This window comes from Jaculus jaculus, chromosome 1 (assembly GCF_020740685.1).
Source record: "Jaculus jaculus isolate mJacJac1 chromosome 1, mJacJac1.mat.Y.cur, whole genome shotgun sequence".
Lineage (NCBI taxonomy): Eukaryota > Metazoa > Chordata > Mammalia > Rodentia > Dipodidae > Jaculus > Jaculus jaculus.
Genome location: NC_059102.1, coordinates 104,647,887 through 104,662,447, shown reverse-complemented (window position 1 = coordinate 104,662,447; position 14,561 = coordinate 104,647,887). Strand labels below are relative to the sequence as shown.

The window sequence follows — 14,561 nt, the reverse complement described above, 5'->3', positions numbered from 1 at the left end:
GAGTTTGTTTGCAGTGGCTAGAGGCCCTGGCATGCCCATTTTCTCTCTGTCTGCCTCTCTCTCTCTCTCAAATAAATAAATTAATTTAATTTAAGTAAATAAAAAAGCAAATTATAAAGATATCTGGAGGAGGTATTAGAAACATTCAAGACTCTAGGTCCAGTGAAATACATAGCAATAATGTAAATAAAGCTGGGCATGGTGGTGCACACCTTTAATCCCAGCACACAGGAGACAGAGGTGAGAGGATAACAGTGAATTCGAGGCCACCCTGAGACTACATAGTGAATTCCAGGTCAGCCTTGCCTAGAGTGAGACCCTACCTCAAAATAAAATAAAATAAAAATAAATAAAAGCTTCCTGATTCTAATTGCGATCTAACCATATTTTAGGGAACTATAATTCTCAGCATTACAATATGGAATATGGATGTTAGAACAAAAGCTTCACTTACTATTCCTCAGCCTACCCAGTACTACCAGGCCTGTGAAGTCTGGGTACTTCAGGGGATGGAAGGAAAAAGGATGACTGAGCCCCAAAAGAGAAAGCCAACCAGCACAGCCACTGTCCTTGTGCCTGGGAGACTGCTGAGCCTTTACCGTTTCCTGTGCTTCAGTTGCCCTGGTAGCTCGAGGCCTCCTTGTTTGTGTTGGCATCAGGGGCAACAGCGGAAGCAAAGCCAGAGCAGCAAGAGGACTTGCAGGAAAAATGTGGGTAATGCAGAAGTTATGCCACAGGAGTCAAGCCTAGGGCATGAAAATTACTTGGTTGGGGGCAAAAGAGAGTGTCATGTGAAATTCAGATCTCTGGATTGTACCCCCAGTCTCTGTGATTTAGTAGATCTAGAATGAACTCAGGAATCTGCAAATATATGAGGCTGTCTCCTATCAAGTATGTCAAACATCCCGTCTTTTTGTTTTTGTTTGAGATAGGGTTTTGCTTTGCAGTCCTGGTTAGCTTGGTACTCACTGTGTAGCCCAAACTGCCCTCAAACTTGTGGCAATCCAACTTCAGCCTCCTAGATGCTTGGATTACAGGTGTGTGCCACCAGACCTGGCAAAGGGCACACTTTTAAAGCCCAGGTTAAACAAACAAGTCAGCAGTCGAAAAGAAAAATTTAAATCATTTAATCAATTGGCCAATACTTGGCTGAGAATGTAGCTCAGTTTGTACAGTGTTTTCCTAACATACCCAAAGCCAGGGGCCCCACATAAAACCAGGTATAGTAGTGTATGCTTGTAATCCCAGCCCTCATCAGGTTAGAAGCAAGAGGGTCAGAAACCGAAGGTCATTCTTGTCTATACAGAGAGTCCAAGGCCTTTGCTACCTATGTAAATCTTCTGTCTCTCTAATAAAAAAAAAAAAAAGGTAAATTTTAAAAGATTAATACTCAAGCATAGATCTCAAAAGTGTTGTGAGGAGAACTCTGGCCTTCCAGCATGTTTGTACCTTTCACTATAGTCTTAGCAGTCATCTTTCTCAACTCCTGACACTCAGCCTCCTTAATGAAGTCTCTTCACCTACATAGGAATGCATGACTGTCTTCTCATCTTTCTCCAATCTGAATATAGAGTGCCAAAGGACTGCTACCTTAATATAATTTAGCCATCAATATCCATGACCTCATAGTGCCTGACACTACCTACACAAGACCATCATAAGAGGAGGAAAAAACCAAGACATTAAAATAAAAGAGAGACTATTTGAGATGGGGAGGAGATATGATGGAGAATGGAATTTCAAAGGGGAAAGTGGGGGTGGGTGGGTATTACCATGGGATACTTTTTATAATCATGGAAAATGTTAATAAAAATTGAGGAAAAAAATAATTTAGCCATCATTATCTTCTACCCCAAACATATGTGTGTATATGTGTGTGTGTGTATGTATGTATATGTATATACATACATATATATATAGTTTGTTTGTTTTCTTTTGTTTTTTTGAGGTAGAATCTCACTCTAGCTCAGGCAGTCCTGGAATTCACTGTGTAAATCTCAAGGTGGTCTCAAACTCATGGTGATCCTCCCTCCTACCTCTACCTCCCAAGTGCTGGGATTAAAGGCGTGAGCCACCACACCTGGCTCCAAAATATATTTTAATTCTAATGTGACCTACTGAATATATATGTATGCATATGTGTGTATGTATGTATGAATATGTGTAGTCACATATTGGCTTATAGTTATCTGTGTTTGTGCATATGATAACATTCATGATGGATGGCATGTGTGACAGAATTTTTTATTGATAACTTTTGTTGGTCAGCACCTAAGGATCTATCACCAGGATTATAAAATTCTCTATATTGTGCCTACCAAAACACCAAGCTTAAATTGTCATTCAATGGGCGTTACCAAAATTTTGGATCAGAATATTAGGAGAAGTGAATGAAAAAGCTCAGGCTGGACTCACACTTGCTAAGCAACCAAGGATGACTTTGAACTTCTGATTCTCTTGCCTCTACCTCCTACAGTTCTGAGATTATAGGAAATATACCATCACATTTAGTTTATGCAATTCTGGGAATTGGACCCAGGGCTTCCTGAATGCTAGGCAAATATACTACCAATTAAATGACATTTCCAGACCCTGAGAACTTTTTAAATAAGGAAAACAATGAATGCATAGACATATGTTACCATATCTAGAAAAAGAATTTTAATCAGAGTAAACAAAAGTTATGGCTTTGGTAAAACGAAGCAAAACAGTTTAGAAAAGTCTAGAATTAAAAGAAAGAAGAAAGTGATAGAAGAGGAAGGAAAGCAGAAATGGACCGTGAAGAATAAGTAATTGAAGCTTAGCCTTTTAAAAACCTGAGGTTACATCAAAGAAAGTGAGAATTTCAATGAGAGAGTGTTAAATATGGAAAAGAGCCAGAGAAGGCTGTGGGCTTTTAAAAAGTGAGTAAGTAGTGGTGTATGTTGGCAAAGAAAGTGTAGAGATGAGGGGAAGGAGGGAATTTATAGCAGAGGAAGTCGGTGTGTAGTTTTCCTCTAAAGATGCCCAGCAGCGCGGGGAAGGAACAAAAGCAAAGCCACTGAGAAATAAATAAGGCAGTGCTGAGGCTGAGACAGCAGCCCAAGGCAGGAAATCTTCTGTGTTCAGTAACTGACTTAGGTCTTCTCGCTTGGGACAGAAAATAACCACAGAGCTTAAGGATCATTAAAATAAAATGTAGGGGAGCTGGGCATGGTGGTACCTCCTTTAATTCCAGCACTCTGGAGGCCGAGACAGGAGGATTGCTGTGAGCCAGTGTGAGACAACATAGTGAATTTCAGGTTGGCTTGGGCTAGAGTGAGACAGTACCTCAAAAACCAAGTAAATAAATATATAGGGCTGGAGAGATGGCTTAATGGTTAAGGTGCTTGCATGAAAGGCAAAGGACCCAGGTTCAATTCCCCAGGACCCATGTAAGCCAGATGCACAATGTGGTGCATGCATCTGGAGTTCATTTGCAGTAGCTAGAGGCTCTGGCATGTCCATTCTCTCTACCTCTTTTTCTCTCAAATAAATAAAAATACTGTGTGTGTGTGTGTGTGTGTGTGTGTGTGTGTGTGTGTGTGTGTGTATACACTCACACACATGTATCTGTGTGTGTAAGGCTGGGCTTGGCCATGCACATCTGTAGCCCCAGTCTGCTGGGGCAGGAACTGGAGAATCACTGGAATTGCTGAGGGAAAATGGCAGTTGAGTTGAGAGAGAAACCCTGTCTTCAGGAAGTGCACAGATGAGCAATAGAGAAGGGCACCCAAAGTTTTCCTCTGGCCTGTGCAGGCATGTACACAGTGCACACATCCACACGCACATGCACATACCACACATAATACCCCATGCCACACACATACACAAACACACATACAAAAAGAAAAAAGAAAAAGAAAGAGGGATGGAGAGATTGCTCAGTGGCTAAAGTCACATGCTTGCAAAGTTTGACAACTCAGGTTGTCAACCCATGTAAAGCCAGCTGCACAAAAAGTGGCACATGCATCTGGAGTTCATTTGTAGTGGCTAGAGGCCCTGGTGCATCTGTTCTCTCTCTCTCCTTCTCTTTCTTTCCTTTCTGCTTACAAATAAATAAATATTTTTAATAAAGATAACAAAATGAAAGAGAGGAAAAGCAGAAGTGCTATGCTGAAAACTGAGACTGGAGATTGCTCAGTGGGTGAAGTATTTGCAAGCCTGGGCACCTGAGTTCAGATGCCAGCACACAAGTAAACACCAGCATGGTGGTGTGTGCCTATGTTTCCAGCGCTCGTTGGGGAATCCCCAGGATTGACTAGCAGAATCCTTGAGCTCTGGGTTCAGTGAGAGATCCTGTCTCAGTAAGTAAAGTGGAGAGCAACAGAGGGGGCCACCCAGTGTTGTCCTCTGACCTCACATGCATGCACACACACACATGCCCATACAACACAAGAACACACACGTGTGCACGTGCATACACACACAAGAAGTGAGAAGCTTACACCACAGAAGGCAGTGCGGTGAGGGGGATGCCACATAAAGTCAACAAATGAAACGACTCAGCACCACATAACATAAATCTGTGTGTGTGTATGTGTGTGTGTGTGTGTGTGTGTGTGTTTGAAATAGGCTGACCTGTTTCAAACTTGTTACAAATTTAAGGCAGTCTCTCTTGCCTTATGCTCCCAAGTATTGGGATTACAGGCATGAGCCACTATGCTTGGCCACATAACTAATCCTAATAGTCTACATTTAGACTTTTTTTTTTTAATTTAATTTATTAGTTTTCTTTTCAGTAAATACAGGCAGTTTGGTACCATTATTTAGGCTCATCTGTGATCTACCCCCTCCCATTAGACCCTCCTTGTTATTGAAAATGGGTCGTGCATTGTGTACATTTAGACTTTTAAAAAATATATTTTTTATTTATTTATTTATTTGAGAGAAAGAAGGCGGAGAGAGAGAGAAAGAGAAAGAGGGAGAGGGAGAGAACGGGCGTGCCAGGATCTCCAGCCACTGCAAACGAACTCCAGATGCATGTGCCCCCTTGTGCATCTGGCTTACATGGGTCCTGGAGAATTGAACCAGGATCCTTTGGCTTTGTAGGCAAATACCTTAACCACTAAGCCATCTCTCCAGCCCGTCTAGACTTTTAAATCAACCATTAAATCAGAATCTCCTTTTTTCAAAGTAGGGTTTCACTCTAGCCCAAGCTAACCTGGAATTCACTATGTAGTCTCAGGGTGGCCTCAAACTCATGATCCTCCTACCTCTGCCTCCCAAGTGTTGGGATTAAAGGCATGTGCCACCACGTTTGGCAGATTTTTTAAGTTTCTAATTTTTATTCAAGATTTTGCTTAAAAATAAAATTGTTTTGAGACAGGGTCCCACTCTGTAATCCAGGCTGTCCGCATACTAGGACAGTCCTCTTGCCTCACCCGGGCTGGGACAGTCCTGCAGGAAAGAGTGTATTAGGTGGGAAGCAGAAGGCTGCTGAATGCCACACTGGCTGCTAATGCTAGACACAGATAAGGTCACTTTTACACCGGAGACCAACAATGGCTTCGTTCTAGCCGAGAAATCAAACTGGCATTTTTCTCACTGGAGCTGAAAGCCTTTTATGGCCCAGCCGTAACTGAGCAGACCCAAATCATCTCATTCCGCGCTACTCCCGGAAAACCTTCGCAGTCCACACGGGCCTCTGAATGGCCAGGGTGTCCAGTCCCCACTCCCACCTGGGACCTCTGCTCTCCCCGCTCTCGCAGGCCAGCCTGGGTCCCTTTTCTCCTTACTCCGGTTAGCACTGCTCCCCTTCTCTTTCCCCGCCTCACCCCCTCCAGCTTCTCCTGGACCATCCCCTCTCTCCTCCCCGTCCCCCGAAGTTTCTCAGGGCGTCTCGCCCCAGCTATCTCTGTTCAGGCACAAGCTTTGTATCCAGATGCTCCCCCAACCCAAGTCCCTTCTCCAACTCTGCTGGCCGCTTCTGCGACCACGTCTCCCGCGGCCGGCCGGGTGCGGTGACTCAGCGAGCCCGCCGGAATGCGCTCACTTCCTCGCTCCGCACCTGCCCGCTGGGCTGGGGCGCCGCCCGCCAGCGCCTCCGGCGGATGTTTTCCTGGTCCCTGCACCGCCGATGCGCGCCAGCAGCAGAGCATCCTCCCCAGTGCCCTAAAGGCGGCTTGACCCCTTGGGATCCAAAAGGCTGGGCCGACACTCCCTTTTACACACACACGTAAACATACACACACGCAGAGAGAAAGCACGCTAACTTTAGGACTCTGCCCTTTCTCATTAGGATTCTGATCCACTGAACATAGCTCCGCACTGTCCCAACTTGTGGGAGAAATCCTGCTCAGCCCCAGCCGTCACAGACCAACAATGGCTCTAGCGTCACTCTTACCTCTGCGTACCTATTTCATCTCCATTCCAATAGAGTAACCCTTATTTCCACAGGCCACATCACCTTACACACAAATGCCTAGTAAGGGCCCCTTTCTCTCCAGCAAGCCCACCACCTCCATACTGTTTGACACCCCACACACATCTACACCCATCCAGGTGGCCTAGCCCCAGATTACTGCTGAAGGTAGCCTATGGCCCAGCTTTGGGCATTGGCTGGGTCTTCCCCACCCAAGCACTACCGCCTACTGACAAGACTTCTAGGCCCTTGTGCTAGACGGCTGATCCCTCTGCTCCAGCCAATAGAACAGTCAAGGACATGCCTCCTTCACACCTGCCTACCTGGGACCATCCTGCTGCAAGCTTTGCTATTTTTATCTTGCTATTCCTCTGAAAGTGAAAAGGTATCTCTTTCCCCCTTTTGGGGTGTGCTACGGGTAGAACCCAGAGCATTGTACACACTAGGCAAGCACTCTAACAGTGAATTACAACTCCAGCCAAGGATAAGGCTATGGTAGTAGGGAGTTTGAGGTGCACTGACAGCGATTCTAACTGAAGAGATGACAGGCAGGGTAGTCTTCTGAAAAGTCTGCCAAAAGTAGCTGTACTAGGTGACAAAAAATGAACCTTGGTCCCAGCTCGGAGGCTGAGGTAGGAGGATTGCTGTGAGTTTGAGGCCAGCCTGAAACTACATGGTAAGTTCCAGGTCAGCCTGGGCTAGAGCAAGACCCTACCTCAAAAATAAATAAATGAAAAGGAATGAACCTTGGAATCCGTGGGACTGGAGACTTATATGAAAAGCCAGAAAAGCGCTGTAGACAGAAAGGGAATGGTTGGAACAATAGTTGGGTCTTTGAAATGAGGAAAAGTGAAAAAAGTCCAGTTTGACCAGGGTCTTTACTACCAGATATGGCTAACATTAGAGTGGTCAGAAAGAAGACTTAGTCTATATAGGTGGGGATAGGAATAAGTGGACCAGAATCCTAATGAAAAAAATAGTCCTAAAGTTAGATGAAAGGATTATTATACCTCTTCCCAGGGTAGAGGTAAGGTACCCGAGTGGGGAAAATGGGTTTATCAGCATCACTTTTCAAAGCAGACATTCAGAATTCAAGATATCAATAACTAAAACCAAGATGTGTGGGGAGGCATGTTTTTCTTGAGGGAAGTAATTAGGCATGACATGAATATAGAAGAGGGTTAAAAGTTGGGCTGGAGAGATGGCTTAGCGGTTAAGCGCTTGCCTGTGAAGCATAAGGACCCCAGTTCGAGGCTTGGTTCCCCAGGTCCCACGTTAGCCAGATGCACAAGGGGGCGCACGTGTCTGGAGTTCGTTTGCAGAGGCTGGAAGCCCTGGCGCGCCCATTCTCTCTCTCTCCCTCTATCTGTCTTTCTCTCTGTGTCTGTAGCTCTCAAATAAAGAAAGAAAAAAAAATTAAAAAAAAAAAAAAGAAGAGGGTTAAAAGTTGAAAGGCTGAAGCCGGGCGTGGTGGCGCATGCCTTTAATCCCAGCACTCAGGAGGCAGAGGTAGGAGGATTGCCTTGAGTTCGAGGCCACCCTGAGACTCCATAGTGAATTCCAGGTCAGCCTGGGCTAGAGCGAGACCCTATCTCGAAAAACAAAACAAAACAAACAAACAAAAAAGTTGAAAGGCTGAGCATGGTGGCACACACCTTTTATCCCAGCACTTGGGAGGCAGAGGTAGGAGGCTCGCTGTGAGTTTGAGGCCAGCCTGAGACTACATAGTGAATTCCAGGTCAGCCTGGGCTAGAGTGAGACCCTATCTCAAAACAAAACAACAACAAAAAACACCATAAAACAGTTGGTTGTGAGAGAGCCATCCTCAACAGAAGCTTAGCTGTGCAGAGGTGCCCAATGTCATCCAGGGAGACTGTCACTCATTTTATCTTTGAGCTTTAGCCTCGATCACAGTGGCTAATTATCTTCCAAGGGCCATATGCCAAAGACGATGTCAGGAGCATCCTATGTGCTATCCCATAATAAGCCTATGAGTTGGCATTACTATCCCTGACTTCTAGATGAGCAAACAGGATGAGAGGTGAGGTGACTTGCGCAAGGTCACATAGCTAGTTAAGTAGCCAGGATCTGAACCCAGCGCTCTGTCTCTATAGCCCATTCTGCGTCCTCAGAGCCTGTAGAAGCTAGAAGGATGCCAGAGGCTAAGTTCATGAAGCCTCATTCTACTCCAAGGAAAGAAGCACCCCAGTGAAAATGGGGTGAGTCCTGCTAGGACAAAAAGATGTTTCTCTTTAAGGGATGGAACAAGCTGGCGTCTACTGCGCTTGAGGGGGTAAACAATGGCTTTCATTTCTGATGTTTGAGGACAAGACCCTCCCCACCCCCATCTCTGAGGTTAGCCATTTCTCAGCAGCATCAGGGAAAATGTCCCAGGATCTGAAGGAAGCGTTCTCCACTCCAGATGGCTGCTTGCTCTCCTGGAGACTCTGGCGGCTCACCCTGCTGAAGCTTCTTGGTTTGGCTGGAGCACAGGATTAGCCATCCCCAGGAAATGCCTCCCTCCGGTGTAGGCAGGAATCCCAGCACATACACCCCTTGGTGAGGGTGATTAGAGGGGGGCTGGTAGAATGCTTCCTCTCTGCAGGTCAAGGAGATCTGAGGACCACCTGGGGCCTTCATTCCTCCCACCTCCCTGCTGGGGAAGTGCCCAGTTCAGTGCCCCTTTCATGGCCACCTCCCTCCTCTAGCTGTGTGGGGGCATGAATCAGCTCTCACAGCTTGTTAAAAGCTGAACCTCTTGTTTTCATGCCCTCACTTCAGGAAACAGAGTTACAGCTCTTCCAGTTCTACTCAGCAGGAGGCCAGGGTCCTTACTTTATAAACATCCCCAGCATATGAGAGCAGAGGACATTGACATGGTGTGAGACAGGAGCCCAGGGAGAAAGAAACTAAGACTCAAGGAGCAAGGCAAAGAAAAGCAAGGAGACAAGACCAGAGTAGTCTGCCCAGAAGCAAGAAGTGTCTGAGAGGGCTGAGCAGCAAGAATGGCGCTAAGGATGCTCTGGGCTGGACAGGCCAAGGGAATTCTGGGAGGATGGAGGGTCATCTGCTTGGTGGTGTCTCTGCTTCTTCAGCACCCAGGAGTTCACAGCAAGTGTTACTTCCAAGCTCAAGGTAAATGGGGCCATAGCTTTAGGAAAAAGATCGGGGGGGGGGGGGGGAGGTGGTAATAAAGGCTCTAAGATGACCGACCCGTTATCAGAATACCCAATCCTTCCAGCTATAAGATAGGAAAGACTACATACAGAAACAGTTCCCATTGATGTTCTTCTCCCATCCCAGGTCCCCGGAGACTGCTGCCATTATTCCCATAGCCACTAACAATTCTCATTCTTCTCTAGCCCCCTGTCACTATGAGGGGAACTATTTCACCCTGGGTGAGTCTTGGCTCCGTAAGGACTGTTTCCATTGCACCTGTCTGCATCCAGTCGGTGTGGGCTGCTGTGACACGTGAGTGACCAAGTTATGATCAGAGGGAATACCTCTGATGTGACTGAGGGATGGCCAGGGAGTGGCTAGATTGCTGTGAAGTAAAGAATGAATGAGACTGACCAGGCCTAAAGGTACCAACAAGAGTTAAGATAAGGCTTCAGGCCACAGTGAGAAGTTGAGGTGGATCTGCCAGGGGGGGGAAAAAACTGCTATGAAACAAACAAAAACTTTATAAGGCAGTTTTGAGCTTAGTTAGGGACCCAAGGAGACTAAAGGCGGACAGGGAAGAACAGTTACAAGAGGGAATGACAGGGCTGTCAGGGTGACTTTTCACTGTGCTTTTTCCCCAATTCTTGGTTCCCCAGGTCTCAGCATCCCATCGACTTCCCTGCTGGGTGTGAAGTACGCCAGGAGGCAGGAACCTGTCAGTTTTCCCTGGTGCAAAAATCAGACCCTCGGCTTCCCTGCAAAGGGGGGCGACCTGACCTAGAATGGGGCTCAGCTAACACCCCTGTTCCTGGAGCTCCTGCTCCCCATTCCAGCTAACTGGTTACCCATCTGCTGACTGCTCTCTGCTGCTGCCTCTTCCAGGGAAACCACTAGCAGCTGCCAATTTATTCTGAATAAATAAATTAATGCTACAGTTCAAAGAAAGCCTGTCTCTCATTGTGTGTGGCACTGGGCCCAGGTAGGAAAAGTAGAGTCCAGGTGCTGAGTTCGCCGTCATGTGCCATGGCGGGGAGGTGAGCCAGTTTCAGATGGTTATGGTACTGGTGCTGGGGCCTGGAGCAGCATAGGAAACCAGGGTAGGGCTTGTAGGCAACACCTTAATAGGGAGGTCCCAGCTGAAGGTGTCTACAGGCACTTGCTCAGGCCCTGTCCAGGTGGCAGATTCAGGCTGTTCCATAGGGGGCAGGAGTACCAAACCTGGTCCTCTGGATGTTACAAATTCAAAATGCAGTCGCCATTTCAGGGACACTGTGGAAGAAGATAAGAGACAGACACTTTAAGTAAGTAGGTAGCCGGCTGTGGTGGCGCACACCTTTAATCCTAGCACTCAGGAGGCAGAGGTAGGAGGATTGCTGAGAGTCTGAGGCCACCCTGAGACTATATAGTGAATTCCAGGTCAGCCTGAACCACAGTGAGATCCTACTTCGAAAAAAAAAAAAAATTAAGTAGGAGGCTAGGTATAGTGGTGTATGTCTAGAATACTAGTACTTAGGAGGTAAAGACAGAAGGATAAGGAGTTCAAGGACATCCTTAGCTATACGCCAGTTTTAGGCAAACCTAGGCTACATGAGACTCTGTCTCAAGAAAACAAAAACAACAAAAAAGCCAACAAGTAGAAGTAAAAACCAATGACAGTAAATTGTTACTAAAATTTAAAAAAAAACAAACTTATATTCGGAAGAGAAGGCACAGGATTTTGTTCTGAAGGAACCTGGTGAGGTAACATATTAACTGGGCATGTGAATTAAGGACAGCAGTTTCAACTACCTAATAACCAACGGAGTGGGACAGTCAAGACCAGGTAGCTTAAGTGACTGTGCTAAGAAACCAGAGATCACAGGGGCCCAATTAATAGAGGTGGAGACAGAGTTCTACAAACCAGATAAGAGCTGACAGGTCAGTCATCTAAGAAAAGGGTAAAAGCTGAAGGTCTGAGAAAGTGTAAAGGGTAACAGACTGGACATGGGCATGTGTGGGACCGAGTCAGGCATTAGGATCAATTATACTGCACCTAAGCTAAGCCCAGCCGCTTTACTTCCCCCACCCCTTCCCCAGTAATTAATGGTCACAGTCTCACCAATGGCAGTGCAGAAGCCTGGGGTAGAGCTGAGAGGAATGGGGAGAGAAAAGCTAGTTCTGGTTGTATGCAGGCAAGACTCCTGGTGCCGGGCATGAGTCACATGGGACACGGAAGGGGCAACTCCTGTCCCACGGCGCCGCTGGTATTCAGGCTGTACTCGTTCTTCAGTCTGTAAGCTTACTGAAAACTGGGAGCAATACAGGTGCATGCTAGCAAGGTACTTGAAGTGTGGATTGTAGGTGAGAGGGTCACCCAATCTCAAGCACCCTGAGTGACCCCATTACCCATTTCTACATATACCCCAATCCTTCAGCCCACCACTAGAGACACCCTGCTCCCTTCTCACCTGCAAACAAGCTACAGTTCCTTCCCCTAGGTTTAAGGTCCCCACCACATCCTCGCCGAGCCTATACACAGATTTGAAGATGCCGAATGTCCCAACTTTCCCTTGGCCATCACTGATGTTGTATAGATCTACAGAGAATGAGACACCGTAAGTCTGACGTACACACTGGGGAATATCTAGGACTAGGTCTCAGAAGCCAAAAAGTGGGGCTTTTTCTTCTACTAGTGAATCCATGCAAGTCTGGTGTTAGGAGAGCCTATGAGAGGAGTAGACCGAAGGGACGGATGGAGGAGGGCAATTCTGAGAGGATTCTCACGCAGGCTGCGGCAGGACGTGGCAGCCATGAGGCGTTCCCCAGCCAGCTCAGCTAGCCATGAATCCTTCTTCCCACCTTCATCTTCCTCTAAGAATGGACTGGATGGGGCTACAGCCTCATCCTGGGGAAACTGGACATCTTGAAGGCCTCGAAAGAATGAGTACACAGAACAGAGATAAAAACACACATCAGGGTTCAGATTCAGGTAAGGGGAGCCATGGCTAAGTTCTATTCTACTATCTCAATTTACTCTCGAACAAACCCTCCCCAAATGTACCCCCACATCTCCCTAGCACCTCCCCTAAGACCCCTTAGACGACTTGTTTTAGCAAGCCTTTAGTCCAACTCTTCCTTCCAAGCACCCCACTTACCAGTCAGCACAAGAACCCTCAAGGGAACCCTGAGTAAAGTGATGGGTGAGTTGACACGCTGGCAGCCAATGGTCAGTTTGTAGACGTACTTGACTGACTGGCCCCGAAAGGAGGGTGGTCCCTCTATGGGCAGCACTTCACTGTAGGAGTCTGGTTAGGAAGCAGTAGTCAGAGCAGCTAGAGGCAGCCAGGAGTCCTCCCTCCAGGAGACTGAGAAGGCAATTCGGGGCTAGGGACATTCACTCACATGATTTGGACTCTCCAGGGTCTAGCGTCAGGTCACAAAATAGAATTTTTGGTGGGGTAGAAAGGATACACTGACCCCTCTCGCCTATGAAAGGTAAGAAAAGCACTGCAATGAAATGACTTCACTGTCCAGTACTGTCCTGGCTTGCATGGCAAATGGAGGCAATGAAAAACTGTCAACTTTTTTTTTTCCTTTCATGATATGGAAATAGTCCCAGACGTGATTGGGGACTATGACATATAAGAACAGTTTACCACCACCACCACCCCTCCAACAATGACAACGCCCCATCTCTAACCTCGGTGTGGCAGAAAGACAGTCTGGCTGTCAGGCTGGACATCTGGCTGACTAGAGTCAGGGGGAGGCAGTGATACTCGACTCTCACTGGCATGGAATTGGCAGTGGATTTGAGCACTGGCCCAAGCCAGAGCTTCACTGGAAGAGGAAAGGGAGGCTTCAGGTGGTAGTTTTTGACCTCACAAATGCTCTCCCCATCCCCCTATCACATTGTCTGATAAGACCATCAAGGTCAGGTGACTGTCCTAGTGATCCAGAAATCCAAAACCCCCAAAGTAAAACTAGCTAACGATGAGAGGCATACCGTGAGTACAAGGGGAAACTAGGTAGGAGAAGGGACAGGAAAGAAGACCAGAGGCTGGGGTCACATCTTTGGTTACAAAACCCTACAACTATACACACACACACGTGTATGTATATGTATCTGTGTATATATATATCTGTATGTGTGTATGTGTGTGTGTGTGTATGTGTATATATATATATGTATGTATGTATGTATGTATGTATGTATGTATATGGCTATATATAATAGCACAATGGCCTAGAAGGTTGTGGTGGTGGAAGAGCTGCTACGGGACAATCAGATCTCTGGCTTAGCACCAACACCAGGCTTTCTCCCAGAAAGGCCACCTCCTTCAGCCCCAGCAGCCCCACCTGGATGCAGAGGTGGCTGTAGAGGGCAGGGGGTTGGTGACGGTCACCACACACTCCAGCGCCTCCCCCGCCAGAAATACAGGACCCCGGCTCAGCTCGGCTACAACTTCAATCATGGCAGCCTCGTAAATCAGATCTAGAAGTTAATAAAGGGGTCCGAGGTCAGCACAGAGGCAGGGAAGAGGAGGCACCTGAGGGGAGCCTCTTCGGTTATGCTTAGAACTGGGGGGGGTGGGGTGCGGAAACCTTTGAAGCCTCGGGAGAGCGGCCGTGAGCGCCTCGGGGCGGGGGAGAGGCTCAGGGTTTGGGGGTGCGGGCAGAGGATGGAGTCGACTGGGGGGGACAGCTGACTTCAGGGAGGGCCTGGGCCGGGGACAGCGCCGCCGCCGCCCCGCAGCTCTCAGCCCCGCTCCCCGCGAGGCCTCACGCCCCAGCCCGAGACCGCCACCGCCAGGCCTCCTTCGCACATCAAAGCCCGGGGTCCCACCCGCGCCGGCCCTCACCTGCCCGCCCCTCGAGGACCCACCTAGGTGCAAGAACGCGTCCACGGCGTCGGTGGCGCGGCGGAGGCGGGACTTCCTTTGAGTCACCCCGCCCCCCGGCCAAGGAGCCCTTTCCGGTCGGGCTGGTGCCGGCGGGGTGCTTCCGGCCGGAAGGGGCTCGGGGGGCTCCTGGGGCTGCG

General features: G+C 47.8%; 2 protein-coding genes across 2 annotated transcripts; one reads left to right on the top strand and one right to left on the bottom strand.

The window, feature by feature from the left end:
• The first annotated feature begins 9,207 nt into the window (after window positions 1-9,207).
• On the top strand, window positions 9,208-10,475 carry LOC101614012 (microseminoprotein, prostate associated). Its single transcript, XM_004658333.2, has 3 exons — window positions 9,208-9,517; window positions 9,745-9,853; window positions 10,201-10,475. Exons 1-3 carry the CDS (start codon window positions 9,388-9,390, stop codon window positions 10,379-10,381), a joined length of 420 nt encoding a protein of 139 aa, XP_004658390.1. The 5' UTR covers window positions 9,208-9,387; the 3' UTR covers window positions 10,382-10,475.
• On the bottom strand, window positions 10,046-14,491 carry Rgp1 (RGP1 homolog, RAB6A GEF complex partner 1). The gene is made up of 9 exons (XM_045141545.1): window positions 14,406-14,491; window positions 13,880-14,015; window positions 13,224-13,360; window positions 12,926-13,009; window positions 12,679-12,828; window positions 12,308-12,454; window positions 11,992-12,119; window positions 11,643-11,832; window positions 10,046-10,813 (listed from the first exon to the last, which is right to left on the bottom strand). Exons 2-9 carry the CDS (start codon window positions 13,993-13,995, stop codon window positions 10,590-10,592), a joined length of 1,176 nt encoding a protein of 391 aa, XP_044997480.1. The 5' UTR covers window positions 13,996-14,015; window positions 14,406-14,491; the 3' UTR covers window positions 10,046-10,589.
• Window positions 14,492-14,561: the final 70 nt, after the last annotated feature.